This window comes from Copidosoma floridanum, unplaced genomic scaffold (genome assembly GCF_036245765.1).
Source record: "Copidosoma floridanum isolate Cflo_tuat_1 unplaced genomic scaffold, Cflo_Japanese_pri ptg000004l, whole genome shotgun sequence".
NCBI classification, from domain to species: domain Eukaryota; kingdom Metazoa; phylum Arthropoda; class Insecta; order Hymenoptera; family Encyrtidae; genus Copidosoma; species Copidosoma floridanum.
Genome location: NW_028321881.1, coordinates 19,772,569 through 19,797,307, shown reverse-complemented (window position 1 = coordinate 19,797,307; position 24,739 = coordinate 19,772,569). Strand labels below are relative to the sequence as shown.

Here is a 24,739-nt window from a genome sequence, read left to right as displayed (position 1 = left end):
ATGTAAAAGTAATTATTAGATCGTTTTCGGATAGTCACGTTAATAATATTAGTCACTATTGTTTATATGGTAGACTAGTCAATAGAGCAAGTTCGATGATGGTTCTAAATAAAAAATAAGCTCGTAAATCCTACTGTACATTATTTTTTAGCAAAGAAAAAGTGGTTTTTTTTTTTGTAATCTGAATATTTATACTTTCTGCAAAAATACATTCATTTCTTGAAAAGGCACTTTTTTATATTGCATAAATTTTTCTTTAAAATATCACAGCAGAACATGTGAAGGTTTATTTTATCCTTAAAGACTTGTTCTTTCAATCACTTCCTTATGGCGAATCAATTTAAGAAACGTGGGCACTGCAAAAGATATTAAAAAAGAGCGCTTGGTTACGAAATTGAATTTTGTAAGCAATTGTAACGATATCAATTTAGGTTTTTTTTTTTATCTAACTGGTGCAATTTTTATCTAATTAAAAAAAAAATGCTGTACGACCGGTAGAAGTTGAAATAATTTTTTTTTTTTTTTTTTCACAAATATTCGTGAAGCTCCATTTTTGAAAAATATGGAGGGATAAAATTTGCAGGAATTAAATATTCTATACTTACTTTTTCTGCTAGGAAATGTACCATAGCGTTTTATTGATGCTGTTTATTGCCACTCTAATGTTATAAACGCATCGTGATGGCTAACGTGGCAGCGAAGTGAGATGAGTACTAGCTTGTGCTTAAAGAAATAAGCTCGGGCTTTTCAAATCATGCGCGCTGGAAAAATAATCATTATCTTGGCTTTTTGTGATTGTACAAAAAACTAAAACCAATTGATTTTAGAAGCTTCACGAGACAAAACGAAATATTATACGATTATTCATAAGTAATACCTGTTAGCATTTAATGCGCTTGTATACTGTGACGTTCTTTTTATATTTGTGCGTTATTGGCCGAGAAGAAAGAGCCACTGTGTTGACTGTTTAGAGAGTCATAGGTTCACAGATTATACATGAACAGACGTAATGCAACATTCTGCGAGACTTTCCATTTATTTCTTTTATTTTTTAAGAATAAATTACCGCACCTCTAAAATCCCATGTACCCAAATGTGGTCAGGTAGCAGGAGATTATGGAAGGCTTAGGAGCTTATCATTATTCAATACTACGAGTAAATCAAACTACCCAGGAAAGGTTACGGAACACATGACCTATAAACCTAAAAATCACTTTCATAATAAAGAAATAGTGATAATTTTATAAAAGATGATACGGCATTCATATTACGTGATTTAATCAGTATATAAATTAATTTAGATAGAAAAAAATCGTGTATTCAATTTGATAAGGTAAACTCTATAAAATTGTAAGTATTTGATAATATTCATAATAAAATAGCTTGAATTCAAAATAATAAATTTATATAAGTTTAAGACGAAGACAGGCGTAATGCGTCGCGAAAGGCTTGGACACCATACCTCGACAAGCACGTCGCTATAGGCCAGTATTCATTTTATGAGATCAGCCTAGTTGTCGGAAAAGCAAGGCACATTTAACCTACTAAGCAGAGAATCTAGAGCTCGAATCTGTCGTTGCTGTGTCTTGTTTGTACAGTAGACCTCAGTTTTTCGGCTGCTCTGTGGTTGCGTCGGGCGTGGGAGATTCGCAGACTATCATTATTAGTTGATTTTCGGCGGTATCATGTTGTCTCCTTTTTACTACACTCAGCCTTCTGATGTGCACTATCCCTATTCTTCATACTACTTTTTTTTTCGGCGGTAGCTTTAAACGCTAAATAATAAATTTACACACATTCCATAAATTATTCTTATTCAATAATGTTCTTTATGGCATGAATAAAATTCAATCTAATAATATTAATTAATTAAATAAATTATAAGACCTAATTGGAAACTGTCAATAAGTTATATTCTTATTAAAGTAGAAAGTGTGCAACGTTCCGGTTATATATCCACAACTTTTTTTTAGTAACGAGTTAGCAACATCGAATGTATTTTAAAATAATTGTATAACAATATTACATATTTTATACATCAGTTTGTCTGCCATTTCAGAACACCTCTTATTGTTATCTTGTATTGGGATGATACTAAAAACATAAATGCACTTTCCAAAATACATAACTACATAAAAGTTTTTTGTTTCGATTTTCGATGAAACATTATGTCGTAGAATTAAATGTCTTTTATTCGTGTGTGAATATTTTTTCACCGTTTTAACATATATTTTGCATTAGAAAGCATTTGCATTGCATGATAGACTGAAATATGTCGTACTAAGAAGTTACCTTAAAAAATTTAAGCTAATTTAAATAAGTATAAGTTCAGTTAGTCAAAAAACTTTATTACTTACATACATTCATACACCGGTATGACTAACTCAGATTATAAAACACATTGTACTTAGTTAAAATATTGTTTTGTGTGTAAAGCAATGATTTTGAAATGATAATACTTTTTGTTTTAATAAAAATAACAGGCAATTAATTACATTGGTCGTGCCTAAAAATGATTCATAGAATATGTAAGCGGCTCAATGCACAGATACGAGTATATTGAGTACTTTTAAATATTATTTATATACTTAAAACATTTATAATATATAAACTATTGTTGTATAATTTAAAAAAATATATATTTGTCCTTGCTTAGTTTTTACATTGAAATACTCGTGAATACACAACCAAAACTTTGTACACTATTTAGTTTGATAAAAATATTATTGACGACAGTATGTCATGAAAATCTTAAAATTTACTTTATTAATTATACTTACTTAACTCAGAGTTGTAAAGCTCTTTAAATAAAACTTTTTTATGTGGTAGTTTTTTTTTTGTATAGTGCAGTCTTAATTGTATAAATCATCAAAATCGTTTTGAAACGGCTAATAACTTTTTTACGGCATCTTATTTTTTTGCATTATATTTGCAGGTAAAATTTTGAATACTAAAGTTGTAGTTGTATATTTTATTAAAAATACTTTTTTTTTACTTATTATATTGTCGTCCTTACACTTTAAACAAACAAATCGTGTGAGAAAACAAAAAAAAAACGTTTTATAGTTTATAAATTTTTGACGTGTCTTTGCTGCCCCATTGATATAAAACTTATACATTTTGATGAAATAGACTTGATTTTATTTTGCATTTATGTCTTCAATGCCATCTTAGTGCAAGATACAATAAAAAACATTTTGAGATAGTAGACAAATTAATTTGAAATGTATAAACTATTGTTGTATAATTTTTTTGAAATATCTTCGACGTTGCTTACTTTTTACTTGAAAAGAGTTTTGAATATACAACCAAAATTTTCTATAATTTTTTGACTTTAATAAAAATATTTTTATTGACATTATGCCATTAGAGTCTTATAATTTATTTATAGCATACTAGTACATGTTATAACTCGCTTAGTTGGTATCATCAATACTTAATACAAAGAAACTTTTGTTATACACCTATTAATTATCTACCATATTTCAAAAAATATGATGGTGTTTTTTTTTTTTTGGTCTGTATAAGAAAAAATTTTTTTCCAACGTAATGACGAATAATCTTAATCACAATTTGAAGTAGTGATTTACAAAAATTTTTTTCGTACTGAGAACATTGTTCTAATACTATTCCGTTGACGGATGGCAATCATTAAATTATAACTAACGTATATTTATATTAGAATTAACACACATACATTTATATATTTATTTGTTAGTTATAGTTTAATGATTGCTATCCGTTAACGGGATAGTATTAGACAAAAACATTTTTTGTACACCGCTACTTCCAATTATGACTCGGGTTACTTCTTCATTACGTTGAAAAATAATTTTTTCTGATACAGTCGTATAATTTTAGTATTCTCCAAGTCACTTAGCGATCTCTTCCAGTCACATATCCTTGGCCATCATAGAATCCGTACAGCAAAAACTGCTTCTACAGCTAATTTGTAAAAATAGAAGTTAAAAATTTAATTTAAAAAAAATTTCTTACAAAGTAACTACTGTTATTGTGCAACTCTTAAAAACAGGTATGTTTGAGCAATCGATTTTTTTAAAATTGGAAAGTATGTCGATATCAAAGTACACTAACAGTCATAAGCTAGCAATAAACATGTAATTTTGTAACAGCTGTAACCAAAATCTCAATTTTCATTATACAGTACTTGAATGACTTTTTACTTTAATAAAAGATTCAGTTGATCATTTGTCATACAGGAAGATATATTTTACGAACAGAATGAGTAATCACCCTCATAAGTTACTTGATGACAGTTACTTCCCGACACATACTGTAGAAAATGCTTGAAAGATGAATTCATCTAAAGTTTAAGGTCCAAATAAGCTCTTGTTGTGAAAATAATGTCTCAATATTCAACCAAAATGTTGTGCACTTTTTATTTTGATCAAAATATTATTATTGATAGTATGCTATTAAATTCTAATAATTAATTTAATTAATACATATTACTATATTAAATTTTATTTTCCCCATGAAGAACTTTATCAAATAAAAATTATTCATGGAATGTGTAAACGCTTCAGTCTACGTATACAAGCATATTAAGTGCTAACAGGTGTTATTGGCATTACTTATTTCTCGCATGATTTGAAATGCCTGAGTTTATTTTTTTAACCACTAGCTGGGGCTTATGCTCACTACACTACTAGGATGGTCGTCTAAATACGTTGTCTTAAAACATTTTTTACAGAGTATACAAATATAGAACTGTAATCACTGCTAATTTCAACCCTTTATGTTGTTAAATGAAGCGTCAGGAATATTTGTAAAAAAAAAAATTATTTCAGCTTCTACGGGTCGTACAACAAACTTTTTTCTTCTAACTTAGCTAATAATTGCACCTATTGGATGAAAAAAGACCTGAATCGATATCATCAAAATTTTTTATAAAATTTAATTTTTTAACTGAGCGCTCTTTTGTAATGTATTTTGCGGGTGCCCAAGTTGCTTCAATTGATTCGCCGTATAAGAAAGATTGAAACTACAAATCTTAAAGAATAAAATAAGCCTAAGCAAGTTTCGCTGTGACAGTTAAAAAAAGTTATTCAATTTCTAAAAAAGTGCTTTTTTAATAAATAAATGTATTAACAAACCTAGTTAACAAAATTTTTTTACGAATATACCGGATTCTAATAAATAACTGAGTATGATATTATTGTTTGTTCCATGTCCTTAAGAGCAACAATTTTTTTGTAAACCACATTATAAACTTAACTGAAAGAAGGCCCGCTTATAATCATTAATTTTTATTTTCGAAAAAGTTATATTTTCATAAAATTTGACTTTCGACATAAATAAAATTTCAGGGAAGTTTGATGAGTCAAACTCACTTTTTTGTAAAAACTTCTGAAGCATTGAGACACTAAAAATGAATTGTATTTCTTAAAAAAAAAGTTGCTAGGTTGTGAAATGAATGTTTAGAAAAAGTCTTTTTTTTAAATCGTACATTTTGCATGATACTTACAGTATTACGATACCCATTATTCGTGCGTGAACAAAATCAAACAGAGCAATATTTTTTCTGACTGGTGCTATTTTTAAATCTCAAATCAAATACAGTCATTTCATGTTAACTTCACAGGTATACTGGGATGTTAGGGCACTAATAAAATATATTTGATGTTAGCCTTACATATAGTAGCAATAATAATAAAAACTACCTAATTCGATTTTGTTTATTCCTAAGTACTGATAGCACGACATAACGAGTACCGTACAAAATGTATGCCGTGCCGAAAATACTTAATCCTTGCAAGATGTTGATTTATCATCTTTAAACTTTACTTGAACATCAACTTTAAAGGCGTGGGCCTAAGAAGACATAAACGATATAAGCATGGACTGGGTACCCCAGGCTGATCATCGTAAGGACATATGACTGGAGCAATTCAAAAATCATAGATGGAAAAACTAATTTTTATAAGTAAATAGTTTTCAAAATTATACTTACACGAATATACGAATATGTACATTTATTTAATAGGTCTTATTTTTCACTATCTCGAGAGGACTAGAATTTTTGGACCTCATTTACTCAAATTTGATAATTCGCTGCCCTTATTTAAATTACTTTTAAGCGTTTTTTTTTTTTTTTTTTTAAATTTAAATCCGTACAAGCTGGCCGTGCTGTTATCAGTTCATCGATCTTTGACTATCAGAACTTACTCAGTGTTAATACCTAAATGAGTGATATTTTTACGAAATGAGTTCTTATATTTCAAGTAAAAGTTTACTTTTTCTGTATTATAAATATACGAAATTGTGCGTTATGAAGTCTTCTACTCCACACTTGGTAAAAAAAATCAATGTTATCATCAGTAATTTATTACTGTACAAATCATAATATAAGTAAAATAATTATTTCCAAGATTTTCTAAATTCAAATGTTTTCAGGGTTTTCCAACTCTTCGTATCATTTTTCGAGATTAACTCATTTTTACATGTAAGATTTGAAAGCCCATAAAAATAGAATCTTCGTGCAGTAGCTGGTATAATGATTTACTTCGAAGAAATAAAGTAACTGTGTTATGTTTAAAAATAACTTTAAATATTATTGATTTTGTTAGTAACAAGGAATAAAAAATTAATTATTCGTGTAGTTTTAATTTTTAAATTATTTCGTCTACAAAAAATTTTAAATCTAGGTTCACGACGCAACTTTATCGCAAGATATGAGACAAGCAGCTTTTAGGGCATTTGCATCATTAGGAGCTAATGATGAAGATATACGGAAAAGAATTATTGAAACTGAAAATTTGATGGAATTAATAGTTTCGGGTCTTCAGGATCCAGCTGGATCAAAAGTTAGATTGGCAGCTGTACGATGTCTTCATTCATTATCTAGAAGTGTTCAACAATTAAGGACAACATTTCAAGATCACGCTGTATGGAGACCACTAATGCAACTACTTCATGGTGCAGATACTGGATTAGATGGTAAGTATTCTCTATAACATATTTTATTGAATTTATAGATTATCGTTATATGATTATTCATTAACCTTCTCATACATACATCATACGTCTACTTGCATATTGTAACTATATCTCGAACTGAAGCTGCTCCTAGAATCATCTAAGTTAAAAAAAAAAAATCGATTTTTCATTCATGTAAAGCGCATGATGTTATTAATATATAAAGCAAAGTCATTAAAACCGTTGTAATCGCTAACTACGAAAACTTCTCCACCGATCTTGCTGAAATTTTGCATTTTGGTTCTTGACACTTCCGAGATGGTTTTAATATAGTTTTTATCTCGAAAAATTTAATAACAATAGCAATAAATAAGCTCAAAGTTTTGTAAAAATAGAATAGCTTTTCACTTCAGGTCAGTACAGTCCGTTAGGTGGTGCAGAAGTCACAGCAAAGTTACGTGCAATAAAATTCAGAAAGTCTGGTTATTATATTCCCGAGCAAAGTACTAAATACCACAGTTGATAATCGGCAGTGCATGAAGCATAGAGCTAGGAGTCGTGCAGCTGGGTATCCTGGTTACCAAATACACTATTCTCTGTGATAAACAAGCGACTTACGTTGAACTACATCCCAAACCACCAAGATTGACGAGTACCATCAATAAAACGGTGTTCAAAATTCTAACGTCTCCGGTGAAATACCAGGAGACGTGTCTAGCCTGAGCACAACCTGCTTTAGCATTTTGGGGGTTTCATGACCACTCTTTCAACCATCCTGGGGCTATCAAAACATATTTTGCTACAACAGCAAGTCAGAGAAAACAACCCTGAGAAGTTCGGGCAGTCACAACGGCCTCCATCTCGGAGGTCGTCTCAACAGCATACCTACAGAGAAGGTATTCTCCAGGCTCACTTTCCCGACTAACGATGAGTGGTTGGTTATCTAGAGAACGATCCGAAAACGACTCTAAGTATTCAACCAGAAATCACCGATCCTCTTCGAGGTCTGCGCTGGGCGAACCTAACAACTATAAAGAAAAAATAACTGCAGCAAACGAGACAGTCTCCAACGGGCAAGCATCACGAACCAATTTCTTCACCTTAGATTACCAAAACTACTGAGCCTCGCAAAAAAAGGTGCTTTGGACAACACTAGGAAATGTTGGGAAAAAGCTCTACAACGAGCTCCAACGCTTCAAACGTTATAGTTGTTCTCCTGATCAGTCTGGTGCTACCATAACAGGCCAGAAAAGATCACCCTAAGGAATAGAGGCAGTCACATTTGCTGGAAACTTCAGTCAAGAAAGAGTCTTCTTGAAAATCTCACTTGTCCTTTTTAGGGCCATCAGACGTCAAAGTACCTTGCCAACAAATATATTAAACTTAACAAAGTTGACAAAAACAGCCTTTCGGACTCACACAAGTCTCACAGCCTTTCGGTCTTAACCATGTCAAAAGCGGCAAGAGGGTGAATTGAGAGGAAAACCTTAAATGTATCTAATGTATACAATTTTAGGTGTTAAGAAACTAATGCAGAACATTTATCGAGATTGAAGCAGCAGCAATTGAATCGACAAATAAAATATGTATTAATCAATAAAAATGTAGAATATACTCTATTGAAATACAGTTATCATGAAAGATTTTTAGATAATTTACTCGTGATTTGTTTATTCTATTTATTTTTTTTATTTACATTACAAAAAATTTTGAATCACGACTAATTGGAATTTACTCATCAGAGTGCTGATTTAATGAGGATTGTTAAGACATTGATATGAAGTTTACTTCTACAGAAAATTATTTTTATTATTTTGTAACTTAAAAATTTTAAATCTTTTTTTTGCATGAAAACTCCTTTCACTCATGTAACGAACTTTTTTTCTAGAATTTTTTTATAATCTGAATTACGTAAATTTAATAAAATAATCTTCATCAACGTTTTCTCAAGTTTAATTTCTTAACTGCAACTTTAAAAATTTTTCTACATGCTTTTTTTTAACCTTTATTTAGCATTTATCTTTTCTCTGGGAATAAATTAAAACAAAAGTTTTAAAGTACAAAGTTACTCCAGTATCAGTGTCAATAAAATTTGTATTTGTACGACAATTTAGATTATTTAGTACAGTACACGTTACTTAAGTTCAGACAAAGGTACTATCATAATCAATCTAAAGTAACAAAAAATACGTTGATAAGTAAAACTTATTTATTTGTCTGTATTTTGATTTTCTTTGTTTTTTTTTTTTTTTTTAGAAAACAGCTGTTTTATAATATATTATGATTCGTAATTAATGAAAATTTTCATCAGTTTCTCTTTTAGAGAGTATCACAAGATGCAGTTTGCTTAGGAAACCAACAACTACCTAAAAAATGATGAAAAAAGGGGGGTGTACAATGTGCAAATAATAGCATTTTGTTTGTCAGACTACAGCCTTCTATATAATGCTACATTACGTCACTAGGGCACAAAGTACAAATATGAGCGCCTTCAAGATTACTGGATTTTGGTGCCCGAGTCACGTCTATTATTTTTCTTACCGAGGGCGAAAAGTATAATTTCATGCTGGTAGGCAGAGTTTGTGCCCAATAAATCACTTTGGGCCTTAGAGCAGAAAAGTATTTTGCTAGTGTGTATAAAGTGATTACGAGGATGCCAAGTGGTATTAGTACTTTGAGCCTATGGTAAGATAGGTAATTAATCCCATTTTTTGCAAAGTACATTATTATGTGGTGAGCGTTAAAATTTCTCATAATTAAACTTATAATATGTTTGTAGATTAATAAAGATGTTAATAATGTTTTTATTAACCTAGTCAAATATGTTTCGAAAGTAAAAATATTAGAAAATAGTAAAAAAAATCTATTTAAAAAAAAAAATTAGTATTAAAATATTTTTATGATAAATTTACCGCTTGAGAATGTAAATAAAACTATTTTAAGTAATAGCCTTAAGCTATATTGGTTACAGTGTAAAACTTTTACATAAAATTTACTGCACGATAATTAAATAAATTAAAAATTAATATGCAAGGTGTCGATGAAACTGATGGTTACATGTACATCCATTTCCAACCAAAGCGTTACACAGAATAGGCCAAATATCTACCACCTTGCAAAGTAAATTTAAAATTCAGATTTATAGTGATAATAATACCACGATTAATTGAAATTTGCGATTTTTTAATTAAAATCCGATAACAAAAAAAAAAAAAAAAAAGGTAAATATAATATTGAAGTAAAAATTAATACTAAAACAACGATTTCTCATTAAACTTTAAACTTTATTACCCAGTACATATTTTTAAAATGTTTTATTCAATACCAAAAACAGTTTTTTTTATTGTAAGCAATCATAATGAGTTTCAATAAGGGCTCAACATCAAAGAATTGATAATAATATTACATACTTAAAAAATCTTTTGTTTTCCTATGGTCCGTTATCCCAATTTTCGTCTACATATAGATGCTCAATGTGTAAGTACGTGAAAACAAATATATTCAATCATCTTTATATATTTATGGAATAACTCTATGCAAAAGTGGTAAGGGGCTGTCTAGAACTGTACAGTAACGTTTTTATTACTACAAATTACTACAAAGTTGGTTACAAGTCAAAAATTATCTATTAAGGTATTTTATTGTTGAATTGGACGCAGTAATACTCTACGCATGATATAATATATATATATATGAACAAGAGTAAAACTGTATGTTACTTGCTCTGATATCAGTAATGTCCTTTTCTTTAATGACAGTTATAAAATAAGATTTATAAGAAAAATTTATTAAAGTGAGAATTAAAGTTTCAAAACGAAACTTATTTGAAGCAGCAAAAGTAAATTGGACTCCTGTAGATGACTAAAATATAGTACTGCATATGAATAAAAAGATTTATTTAACAAATTATATTATTAAATTATAAGAATTTCAAAATTCTGGATAGCAAACCAAAAGTTTAATGAAATACTTAAACTGCGCTGTAAAATTTTTTCACCAAATCTTTCTCTGGATGATGTACAAAGTGCAAAATTCAAAATGCTGAAAGGATTATTTGCCTTTAGATTTAAATGCATGTTCAAAAAAAATTTCCAGTTCAATGATACAAGCAAAAAAAAAAAACAAAACACTTTTTTAAATGCTTTTTTAAACTGGAACCTGAAAATGATAAATTTGCTTTTATGAGATGTGGTAAATAATTAACACAATAAGCGCCTATCACCAGGTGACCCAGAAAGTTTACTGGCCTCTTTGTAAATTTAACAAATTAAAATTAAAAACAACACAATTGCTCATAACAACATGACCTGGGACACTGACTGGACACTTTGTAATTAAATAAATAAAAATTAATATTACAAGGGCCTATCACCAGATGGCCCGTGGCGCTAACTATTCACTTTGTAAATTCAATAACTAATTAACAATACAAGATCTTATTTCCAGATAACCAGGCGTGCTCACTAGCCACTTTGTAAATAAACAAAACGTTAATTTATAACACAACTGCCTATCACCAGATCACCCAGGGCTCATACTGGTCAGTGTATAAATTAAATAAATAACAATTAACAGCACAAGCACCCATCACCAAATGACCCGGGACGCTTACTGGCTACTTTTTTAAATAATAAAACATTTATCAATAATATAATCGCTTACAACCAGATGATCTGGGGCGCTAACTGGCCACTTGACAAATTAAATAAATAAAAATTAACAGCACAAGTGCCTCTTACCAAATAATACAGGGTGCTTACTAGCCACTTTGTTAATTAGTTAAATAAAAGTTTAACAACATAAGAATCTATGACTTGAAAACCTGGAGAGCTTACTAGATACTTTATTAACTAATAGGGCATGAATTCATAACATGAGTGCCAATCTACCGGTAACCTGGGGTACTCAATGCCTGCCTTATGAATAAGAAATAAAAAAAATACGTAACACAAGCAGCAATCACCTAGTAACTTGAGTCGCTTACTGACCAATGATTTAGTGAAGCATTAATTTATAACACAATTAACAATTTTCATAGAACCTAGCGTACTCACTGGAGACTTTATCAATTAGTGGATCATTAATTAATAACCCGAGAGCTAGCTAGAAAGTAATTTGGAGTGTTTACTAGCCACTTGAAAATAAAATGAAAAACACCACAATATCAAAGCACCAATCACCATGTAACGTAAGGCACTTGATGGTTATTTAATATTATGATAAAAAAAACGAATGATTGGAGCTGCAAATACCTGAAGTAACCTGGAATAACCTGAAGCACTTACTGGACAATTAATTAATTAAACAGGCATTTCATAGTAGTACAAGGGCATATCACAAGATCACTCAGAATACTTTATAGCAATGTTCAGTTCATAAAAAAATAAAATAGAACTTTGGTGCACTTCACTAGGAAACTTAAGACGTTTGATAGTTTTTGTGTAAATTCATAAACCATTAATTGATAACATCATGGACAATGCAAAGTATCTTCCGAGGCAGCTTATATCCGCTTTATTAATTAATAAGAAACAATAAGTAACTGTCCTGCCTACCAACAGATAACACGAGAGGCTGAATTACTAAATCATACTTTACCATGGTAATTGGCGTTTAAGTCATTTATTGTCTTATTGTTGCGACTTTCAGTAAACAGTAAACGCCATAGGTTACCTACTAATTCACAAAAGTGTTACTAATTAACACTTTGTTAAATAATAATGGTGCTATGAAGTATCTTTGATTCCTTAGTTATTGGCTTTTATGGTGTATAATTCTTTCTACATTAAATGAGGGGTTAATCAACGTACTAAGTTTCCTCATGATTGGAGTTAAAGCCTAGTATTTTTTTTATTTTTTTTTATTGATTACTCGAATGGCTGCAAAGCGCGCTGGGTTACATGGAAGTTGGCACCTGTGTTATAGATTAATGTTACATTAATGAATAAAATTGCTACGTAGTGTCCTAGATTTTCTGTCGATATGCGCATGTATTTTTAATAGAAGTATTATTGATGAAGAAAGTAGCCAAAAGTCACCCAACGTTTCCTGGTAATTGGTGCTCGTAATATTAATAAATGAAGTATTTGGTGAGTGCCCCACGTTATCTGATTTGATAAGCGCTTGTTATGGTAATTTTGATTTTATTAATAAAAAATGTAGCTAGAAAACATTCCAGGTCGTTTGTTAATAGGCGCTTGTATCGTTAATTGCTAATTAATTAACAAAGTTTTTAGTAAGCACTCTGGGTCATCTGATGATAGGTGATTGTGTTGAAAATGAATGTGTTATTTATTTAAAATATAGCCAATAAGCGCCCGTGATCATCTGGGCATAAGATTTTGTACTGCTGATTTTTATGTTCTTCTTATTATAAAGGGGTTAGTAAGAGCGCCCGAAGTCATCTGGTGATAGGTACTTGTGTTGTTAATTAATGTTTTATTTATTGACAAAGTGGCCAGTATACGCACTTGATCATCGGGTGATTAGCACTTGTGTTTTTGATTTTCATTTAGTTTATTTATAAGGTGGCTAGCCAGTACCCTGAGTCATCTAGTTATAGGTGATTGTGTTGTTAATTTTTATTTATTTAATTTACAAAGTAGCCAGTCAGCATCCCAGTCATCTAGTAGTAAGCTGACAAAGTTGAGGAAATCGTAAGATTGGACAGTAAGTTTGGAAATGGATGTTGTATTTTTCTCTTTTTTACACAAATTAAAATAAACAAGTGCTTCTCTGATGAAGCAAAAAGTCTTAATTAATACCTCTACCTCAACTTCGACAGAAAGAGCAACATAAAATTTCCATTTATTTACAGAAACAGCTTTGTGTTCCTCTAATGTATATCAACTTTTCATCTGATACGGATTCTGGCAATCCAGTCCATTTCCCTACGAAATATCTGTCACAACATAGCTTAAAAAAAAAGCCACAGATGAATGCATATGTTAAAAAGATAAATTTGTAGCCATTAGAAATAAAGGAGAGTACTGGGTGGTTTAACTCAGCAAAAATGTCTCCGGAAATAAAGAGAACATCAAAATAAAATGGCTCCTGCAATTGAAAGTAAAGACATTTATGTTGAAAAAAACTATAAGTGCAAAAAAAATTTTGGAACACTACACCGTAGCAAAACTTCGCTCGCCTTAAATAAATCACCGTACCATTTTTGTTTCAAGGAGATGAAATATTATAAAAGATGTGGAAAATCATAGAATACTCAATTAGATACAACAAAAACTTGGTAATGTTAAATAATTCATAAGGCATTCCAAGACAGAAATAATCAAATTATTAATTTTAAGAGGCTTAATAAGACTGGAAGAATTACATACAGAAGAGTTGTCATTAGGAGAGCTCAAAATGTAATGGCTATTAAGCATTGCCATAATAATATTATTTACAAAATATCATTCATAAGATACGGCTCTATAAGTAGACTTGCAGAAATCTAGGAAAGTGTTTGAGAGAGGAAAATAACATTAAATTAAAAATACAACAATTTAACAGAGTGGCAGAGCTGCTTTAGTCAGAAAGAAATTACCACCTATTTTAAATGCAGAGCAGTCTTATGAATTATGGTCTAAAATAGTTATTTGGTACCATGGATGATAATAACAGAAAATTAAACAAAGAATACTATATAGAAGAATGCTAGTGCTACAAAAGCAATAGTTTATTTAGTACTAAAAACACGATAATACTACAAAAAGCTCTATAAAACTTTTGAAGTAAATTATAGCAAGATTAAAAAACAAAGAAACATATTATAAAGTCGTGCGAGTAATTAAACTTATCGACTTTCCCATCCAGTTCGTGATTCCCAAGGCAACTCGATTTTTTTAGTTAAAACTACAGATTTTGTAGAAAAATTGTCATGCGTAGCAATTAACAAAACGTGCCACCTCGACCAGGATTCGAACCTGGAACTCTTTTCTTGCTGGGAAAGCGCGTTACCGAGTTCGCCATCGAGATCTCGGTAACTCCTCTCCTCAATTTCTACATTTTGTAGTTTTTCGGCGATTTTTCTGTCAACGCCTACTCATATGATAAATGAAAATATTAGAAATTAATCTCATTTTATTGATGGGTAAGTATTAATGCAAGTAATCGAACTGGATGGGAAAGTCGATAAGTTTAATTACTCACATTAATACTTACCCATCGATAAAATTAGATTAATTTCTAATATTATTATTTATCATATTATATAGTTGCTCCAGCAGTAAACATGTTTGAATACAACCTAAAAATAGCGTTGTTCAGCGCTGAAATAAATCGATTTTAAAAAAATGTTAACACTAATCGATACCATTTTTCACCTCGTATACCAAGGTAGCAGCACCAAATAATAACCCCTATAACAAAATTTGTAGACAATTTGTCGTTCATCTGTTGCTAATTGGTTACGCAAAAATTTGTTGCTATTTACAAAACTAAGATAAAACAAGTTTCACTAGCTTGATATCAAGCCAGAAGTACATATCACATATCTTAACTTCAAAACGGGCTGGAGCAAATCTGTAAGCACGAAAATTTGTTACTCGTTTGTGGCTAAAACAATTCGCCATTTAATACTTCATCGCTGATCTTTCAATGAATCAAAAATAAAAAGGCCCTTTTTGCAAATATTAAGCCAGCAGTGCATATCGCGTTTCTTGACTTTAGAGCGGGTTAAAGAAAATCTGGAAGCAACAAAATTTGTTGCTCATTTGTTGATCAAACCATATGATATTTACTATTTCTTCTTACTGATCTTTTAAAGACCCAAAACTAAAAGGGCCCTTTTCGTAATTATCTAATGATCTAACTTTTACGCACTCTAAATCAATTTACGTGGTCAAACCGCCAAGAAAAAGCATTTCTCTACGCAAAGAAAGATTTTTCCAGTGAAGAATGCTTAACGTGTTATGATCCAAATTTACCTCTCATGCTGGCGACGGATGCCAGCCCATACGGCGTCGAGGTGGCGTTATCGTGACGGGACTGAAAGACCAATACGGATGAATAAAGAAGCGTAAGCTATTGTTTACGCTATTCAAACATTTTATCAATACCTTTACAGAAACAAGTTAACGTTAATTACCGACTACAGACTACTTACACCAATTTTTTCAAAAAACAAAGAATTATCACGGTTCAGTGCAATAAAAATGCAACATCACGCAATTTTCGTACGTGGATTTGAATACAATATTGAGTACAAGAAATTGGAGAATAGTGACAACGCATACGGACTATCTAGATTATCGGTAATTAAAGTGGAAGAAAATATTGATACTGTTGATTTATCTGTATTAATACTTTTGAGACCTTATCGTTTAACGCAAATACCATATTAGAAAAAGCACATAAAGATCGCGAGTTGCAGTATGTGATGACTGCATTGAAAAACGCTAAAAGTCTTATGGTGAAGTAAACGTTGTATATTGATCCACGTCAATTTACTGTAGAATAAGTTGTACTGATGCGAAAACATCAAGTTGTATTACCGAAAGAATTATGAAATATGATCTTGCAAGAATTACATAACAGTCATTTTCGAATAGTAAAAATAAAAGGTCTAGCTTGGGGGTATTGCTGGTGGCCAATCATAAATAACGATACAGAAATATTGCAAAAGACTGTTCACAATGCGATATACACAAGAATAATCCTATCAAAGTAGAAATACATGTATGGAAACTAGCAAAATCACCCTTCGATCGCGTTCATATAGATTTTTCTGGACCATTCCTTAAAAAAAATTTTTTTGTTTTGGTAGATGCGTTTTCGAAGTTTCCAGAAGTGTATATTGCAAACTATACGTTGAGTGAATTGGCTGTCATAGTTTGTACAGAAATTTTTAGGCGATTTGGAATTTTTAACATTTTAGTGTCTGACAATAGTAGGACTTTAATTCTCACAACTTTCCAGCAATTTCTAAATAATAATGGTATTGTACATAAAATAATGGCTCCGTTCTATCCAGTGACAAACGGTCAAGCCGAAAGATACGTTCAAATAATAAAATTAGCACTGAGAAAAACTTTAATTGGATGTGCAATTGATTTTGGCCCAAAATCGTCAAATGCCTCACAATTATAGGGGTTCCGCCAACAGAATTGATGTTCGGCAGAAGAATAAGATGTTGGTTTGATTAAAATGAATCAAGTGAAATTACAAAAAGAGCGGAATTTAATGACAACAAAAATACAGAGAACTTCAAGTTGGAAATAGCGTGCTGGCAAGAAAGTATGGAGAAAAAGAAAAATAAATTTTTGGGACAATAGTGCGTTAAATAAGTAAATTGTATCATGAAGTTAGATTACATGACGGCAGAGTATGGTTGCGACATATGAATCAGTTGTGGCCTATGAGGAATATATAACTGTTCTTGAAACTCATTGCTCGGGAGCTAGCAAAAAAGTGATGCTACGGGCTCAAGGGCTTGTATAGATTGTTGCTAATTGCAACTGTCTCAGTTATTCTTATTCATACAATCTAGACTACTTCTGATTTGCTCTCACCCCTAGTATATTAACACCATTCGTCCATACCTTTATACTGTTCCTGCATATTTCTCGGCATTATAATCCCACGCTAGTTACGTCGGTGCATTTTTTAAAAACTAAATGCGATACAATTTATATATTACAAACTAAATATCGGTGTGTATCAGCTTTATTTGTGTCATCTTTCGCTTTCTATATGACAAATGTACAAATTTATTGAACAACTATTATTCGACACGCTACTTTCACAGTGCTTTATATTTATATGTTTCTTCCTTTTTTTTGGGGGTACCAGCGTCATATAATTCTTAGTCACTGTCTGTTTCCGTCTCATGTGAAACGAAAAATTAGACCAGCACACTCAATTCACAACCAACTTCGAAAACTTGTATTAATGTAAAAAAGGAATTTGACTGTATTCATCACAAAATATTTTCAGACATATTATAAAGTGTAGAGATCACGTGCTCAAACTGTAGAAGTTAAGGAAATTAACATGCTAGTTTGACGCACACATTTATTGTTACTTACAATGGCACATATGTATATATACAAAGTGTCGGAAAGATGACTAGACCTGGCCTTGCCTTGGCCTTTCATACAGTCGTACTCGGAATGTGGAGGAACTTGTGCTTGCTTACCCGTTACAGTGGTGACAGTTGCTGTTGCTGCTGCATGAAAAAAGTACCATTTCAATTGACTTCAGTTACAATTCAATCATGAAATCAGCTTACGTTTGCACTGAAAACACCTTGTAGGTTCAATACTGTACATTGGTTTCACTTTTTTGGTACACTACCTCCACTATTTTTAGTTAGTGCTTCAAAATTCACAACAACACTTTTCTTAGACGGCAACTAAACTGTACTTGTATTAATCGCAACGGAATCGTCTACAGCCGGTTCAGCAAGAATGTTTTGGTTTAGCACTTCCGTTGGACATAGCGTAACCTTTAAATAAAGAAGTAAGGGTTTAAGACGATCTGCATATTTTTTCAGATCAAATTATCCTCTTTTTTCACCGTATAAGGTACTGAACTAGTTTTATATAAAAATCTCAGCTTTCACCCAATAGCCATGCCTTAGATTTTTGACCATAACATTGTCATTTATTTGACATTAACATCCCTATTCCTTGAAATATTTTTTTTTGGAGCTTCTTTTTTTCTCTTTATAAAAAACACTTTATTTAGTCTTAATAGAAAAACCTATTCAAAAACTTTCTGCTGATTTTTAGCTCTACCGAAGGTACTCCTATTGTAAAGTGCGAAGTCAATCACTAACTACGTGTGGCCAACTAAATTTTTCGTATTAAGGAACAATTTTGATTACTGGACCGTCATTATATACGGATCGTCAATCACAAGTGGAAAAAAATTAATTGTCTCCGAAAAAATTTAAGTTTAAATAAGTATGCAGGTTTCTATCACTTCAATCGATAATACTAAGATTTGATAAACAATGAAAATATCATTATGTTCGTTTTTTTTCCCCTTTAAACGTTTTATTTCATAATCGTAGCCCAATCAAAAAACGGCCTACCTTTGCAGACGGCTTGGAGGCATATGGAAAATACCTCGCTTGTCCCCGAAATATCATAAAAATCAGAGGTTTACGGTCTGTCTCAAGATAAAAACGAAAACGGACCAGAAATTGGTACAGTCTCTTATCAGTACTATTTTCTATCTTTTCTTAGCAAATAATATTAGGGGTTTACCAACACAACATAATTTTTTAAGAACTTAAAATAAAAGTTCACCATGCCAAAAAAACTTTGTGATTCTTTAACATTCGTTGGTCTTGGGATTTATGAAGTTGTCTCTTATTTTTATTAATTATATGTAGACCCATGATATCTAAACCACAACCCAAAATTTTGTTTTAGCTTTACTTATTTCGCAATTTCTTATAGCTAACGGCACTTCAACCTCTTGCAATCTAAATAGTACCTGTCCTAATAAATTGTCATATTTGGCTTGGTCACGCCCTTCTACACGAATATGATTAAAAATACACATGCACCTACAATATCTGACAAAAGCGATTCCATCTCCCTCTAAGACTATCCTGTCGCCGATGCAATACCATAAGCCAAACAAGTATAATAAAATAAACGTTTGTGTATGAAAATGGTAGTTAATGCTGGTGATGCAGTATCAAACTCAATTTGTTGATAAGCTCAGTTTAACTTTAAAATTACCACAAATTCTTATTTGACCATTTTTCTAAAAATAGAAACTATGAAAGTAGCCTATTTGCTAGATTGCAATGGTACTAATATTTCTATGTTCACCAAACAGTTTAACTTATTTTGAGTAATCCTTTACCGTATATGGTATGGAGCGAAATTTTTTGAAAACAAATGTGTCATTTTTCTTTAATAAAATTTCAAACTATTGAGCATAATATCACTTCAGCTTATTGAAAAAAACTTTTGGAAAATCTGACCAGATTGTCTGTAGTAGAAACTGCCACAAGAGGATACTAAAACCATCCAAAACTACATGCAACTCAAAAGCTGAAAAACGCATAAAACTGCAAGGGATTCTAATAGTCTTTTCTTATAGCGTGTATAAAAAATAGCTCAGCATTGGAATACAAAATTTAACATTAATTGCATAGATAGATACTAAACAGCATTTCAGGCTTTATTGGGGCTCAAGGCTATGAAAACAAAAATAATAACACAAGTATAAGGTACTAAATGGTAAAGTGGAGGCTTATTGTAATTTTTAGAAATGTTATCTGTGAGCACACTACACTGATTTATTCAAACATTCATAAACCATAAAGCACAAAAGTAAAGCAAATTAAGTGAATAAAAAGCAAGTCAGCTCTGACACAAATGAGTACATAATTTCAGGGTTTGGATATTTTTTTCACTCTACACTTAGAATTAAAACTTTAAGGTGTCAGTACTAGTCATTCTCTTACACCTGAACTGAAACATAAAGATATTCGTCTAACTGTGTGTATTGCTATGCACGCATCAATAAAAGTGATCGACCATCTTGGCGAACTTTTAAAAGGAAACCGCCCACTCTGGCAGCCCTGACTCTAACTACAATGCTACTTTATCAATTTCATTTATGAAAATACCACCCAAATCGCTATGTTCTTTAATCATGTCCTATTTTCATAGCCAATCTTAAACTATAATCCATATCCATTTTTCCGGCAATACAAATAATTCTCACCTAAAAACGTTTTTTTTATAAGTTATGATTACATTCAAAGTGCCTCACGGCCTCATCACTGCACCTGAAAGATACTGAAACCAACAAGAGAATGAGCTTAACTTACAATAGTGAGCCATATTTTTTAAATAAAAATCTTCAGATATCACTGAGATACCTCAAACCTGTATTTACTTTGATTTCAATTATGACATTTTTAACATTAAAAGCCATCATAAGTGATTTTATATCACCATTAATAGAGTTTAAAATTGAATAGAAGTTGTCGTATACGTCATCCTCACTGTCACTCAACGCATCATCCTGTACAGAAGATTGATTTTCTTCTGCGGCTTTGTTAATTTTACCAAGTTCACAGAATTTTCACCTGGCAGCATGTTGGCTGTGTTACGAGTCACTGCTGTCATAGCCAAAGTCTTTTTCACTGCTGAATCGAAGATCAAATTTTTCCCCAGTAAAATCATTTTTTCAATAGAATAATAACGTATTTTTCATATAAACTGATCACATAGATGACTGTTGAGCTCTGCTACAAAATTATGATACTCTGTTGAATTCACCAGATTTGAGCAAAAGTTCCTGATCTCTTCTTCTTTCTTTTGTGATCTCTTCTTAAACTTGAAGCACTAGATAATTTTACTAGGCACTGGCTGTAAATTTTTTGAATTAAATTCTCTGATGCCTTACACTCCTTCAAGGCCAGCTTAGCTAGCATGTGCAGATTTCTTATCAAGACATATATATGATTAACAATAACCTTGATTACCAAGCAATGTCAAGAACAGGGCTACCTTCTTGGCTTTGTTTATCGAATATGCTTTAAATCGAGCTTAAATATCGAAATCCACAGCTTCCAGTTGTCTTCTTTGTCATTAAACAGTTTCAATTGTGCCTTGTCTATACATTGTACTGAATTATTTTAACTCATTGATTTCACTTTTTAACGTTGAATTGATTGTTCTTAGACCTTCCAATTCTTGTAAATGCTTAAGAAATAAACTTTTTGTTAACACATACTTAGTACACCGTCACCTCTAACCACCATAATTTATTATTTGTTGTTGATTTTAACGTAGTGACATTTATAATTCTTCGTCAAAATATAGGGACGCGTATGACTCTTTGTTGCAAACGAGTGGCAAGTAATATTCTTTTTTGGAATATAAGCTGCCTGTACGATTCCTCGTCAGAATAAAGCTGGGCATACGATTTTTCAGAACATTAGCTGCACGTACAATTCTTCATCAGAATTAATTTGGGTGTGCAATTCTTCGTTGGAACATAGCTGCCTATACAATTTTTCGTCAGGACATTAGCTGTGTGTATAATTCATTGTTGAAATGTGTCTAAGCGTACGATTCTTTGTCAAAATACAGCTGCCTGTACAATTTTTCATCGGAACATATCTGTGAGTATGATTCTTTGTCAGATGTTTGGTGGAGTTCATTTTTTTGTATGAGCCACCTTAGATGCTTACAAGCTATGTCGTAGAATTTTGAAAAATTTTGAAAAATTGTGTCTGAAGAATCTTTTATTAATTAGTAAATATGTTAAATGAAATAGTAGATTATAGCAGATAGATATTATAGTTTTCGTCTCGTACTCGGAGAGAAAAACTGGCCTGTGAGAGCTCGCAAGTTATTATTTGGGTTTGTATGATTTAGTACAATGAGCCTCCAACAATCCGATATTTTTGTGTCATGCAACTCGATGCAGTGCAGAACTTTCGGAGCTCGTAACGATGGGGTGAGCAAACTTTAGCTGTTGAACTCTCATGACAATCTGCGAGGCTTACTGCCTATAAATGAACATAGAAATACACAGAAAAAAGAAGTCAGGCATGTACAGTAAATTTGTATGTAATAACTATACTGTATCCATAGCACAGCATTTCTAGCCTAGATGTCAGACGAAAACGTTGGTTTTTTTTACCCCGATCAAGTTTTTCTGCAGAAATTGATTTATTTATGTGCACACAACAATATCTCATGATTGCTAAGAACAAGTTATTCTCTCTATCATTTTTTATATTAATAATAAATTTTACAAACTGTGTTTGTAATATCTTGTCTCTCCCGTATGAACTAGTACATATCGTCATTGGAAAAATTGTATAGAATTCAAGTATCTATGAAATAAGATACGTTGCGATATTTTATACATCATTGATACCCGCAAATAGCGTTCAAAGTTAAAAAAGCGCTTTTTTTAAACATTAAATGATTCAGAATTACAATTATCTGCAACCTTAAAATTTTCTATCCCTAATATAAATAAATAAACCAAGTTTGAAGACGATCAATTTTCAACGTTTTGAATTTTTAGTGATCAAAGTTTTTTTGAAGCTTTATTGCATTATGCTTAAAAGTCTTAGAGATGATCTAATTGAGATCCTGTTAGTCTTAAGGACGTTCAGTAGAGATATAACGCTATAGCGGGGGAGAACAACTTGCGAAGCAAGGGGGAAGTAGCGATGAGTGAAGACTTGGCATCGCCGCACGGGTCTCCAATGTGTGAGTGTTCATGTACGCACATATATACACACATCAGGGGGTGTGCACTCTGTAGTGTCTGCACTGTCTGCTCGTCTGCTGCGTCGGTTACGGCAGCGTATGTGGATATTTGTAATGTATTTGTGCTAAAGATTTAAGTATTTGATTTTTATTCGTTATAACAATGTTATAAAAATGGGTAAATAATTAAAAAGACTTGTGACAGATATATGTACATATAATTATATTCGTAGAGTTGATTTAAACTTAATCGTTCATAAATTCATGGAAGGTGACGCTAGTTTGTAATCGTTTTTATTGAATGAACAAAATCTTTTTATCTAATGTAAATTTTAAGCTAATGTAAATAAAATTCTTGAATTTTTATGTGACTTGAAAAGTCCCATTATCTTGTGTAAAAAAATTGTATTGTATAAAAATTTCATTAAGAAAAATAAATATGTGTTATTATAATACAATGTTTTGTTATGAGTATGGGTGGAACCTATGTACATACACTCACATACATATATAAGCTTATGTTTTATTCAGAAATACATAAATATCTACCATAATATTCAAATATTTACTGATTTACGTCCTGGAACATTTTGAATTTCCCGCTTCTTGTGACGTTGTCGTTGCGTTTTTGTTGAACTATTATTTAATTTTTTTTTTTTCATAAACTAATCAGACGATCGTTCTGAAACTTTGTAAACATATAGTTAACAACATTATATGTGACATATAAAAAATTGGAGACATTCATCACGCCAATTTTTCTAAAACTGAGTTTTTATAAGTTTCCCCATAAGTGACCGTGTTAAAATGACTGAACTTTAAAATTCAGTCATTTGGATGAATTTAAAAAACTTTTTAGATCTTGTTTCTATAGCCTTCAACATTGGAAGCACGATACATCTAATTAAATGACAAATTTGTACTTTTTCATATATTGATGCAAACCTTTATATGCACATACATTTGGCATTACATGTATCCAAAAAAAACTTCGTGGCGGAGAAATAAAGAATTTTAGTTGCATAAGAACATAACCTTATATTTCAGTATTTAAGATGTATCTTCATGTCATTTACGGTTTTAATTTTATTAAAAAATACGCTATGTTTGGCAAAGATAACAAATAAAACAGGACAGGTGTTCCATGGTCATGTGTGCACACAACCTCTGAATCTAAGAAAATTCGCATTACCTTAAGAAGGGAGCAAGGAAGACTAAAAATAACAATTTTTGTTCGCTTCCTAACATCAAACAAAACATTGTGCAATAAACAAAAGAGCTGTTAATTAATGTAAAACCGTTCCCTCTATTTTTAGTTTTTTCGATGTTTCTCGTTCGAATTAAGGTAAATCATTGTTGGAAAAATTATAGCACGTGTAAATAACTATTAAAAATAAAACACATCTATGTTTATTTTATTTCTTTAACAAAACCATTAAAGTTATGTTACAAAACGCATAATCTATTGCAAGAAGATAAACCAGAAATATTTATGGGATTTTTGGCAGTTGAAACAATCACTGTACGCAAATACAAAGGCGCTAGGAAAAAGATGTTTAATACCTATAGTCCATGCAGTATAGTGTATTAACTATAAG

General features: G+C 31.3%; 1 protein-coding gene across 1 annotated transcript in view; it reads left to right on the top strand.

The window, feature by feature from the left end:
* The window catches only part of LOC106638913 (armadillo repeat-containing protein 8), a 447,393-nt gene that overhangs the window by 196,794 nt on the left and 225,860 nt on the right, over positions 1–24,739 (top strand). The window contains exon 5 of the mRNA XM_089597970.1: positions 6,669–6,960. Within this exon, the coding sequence (XP_089454096.1) occupies positions 6,669–6,960 (292 nt within the window). The remainder of the gene's footprint in view (positions 1–6,668; positions 6,961–24,739) is intronic.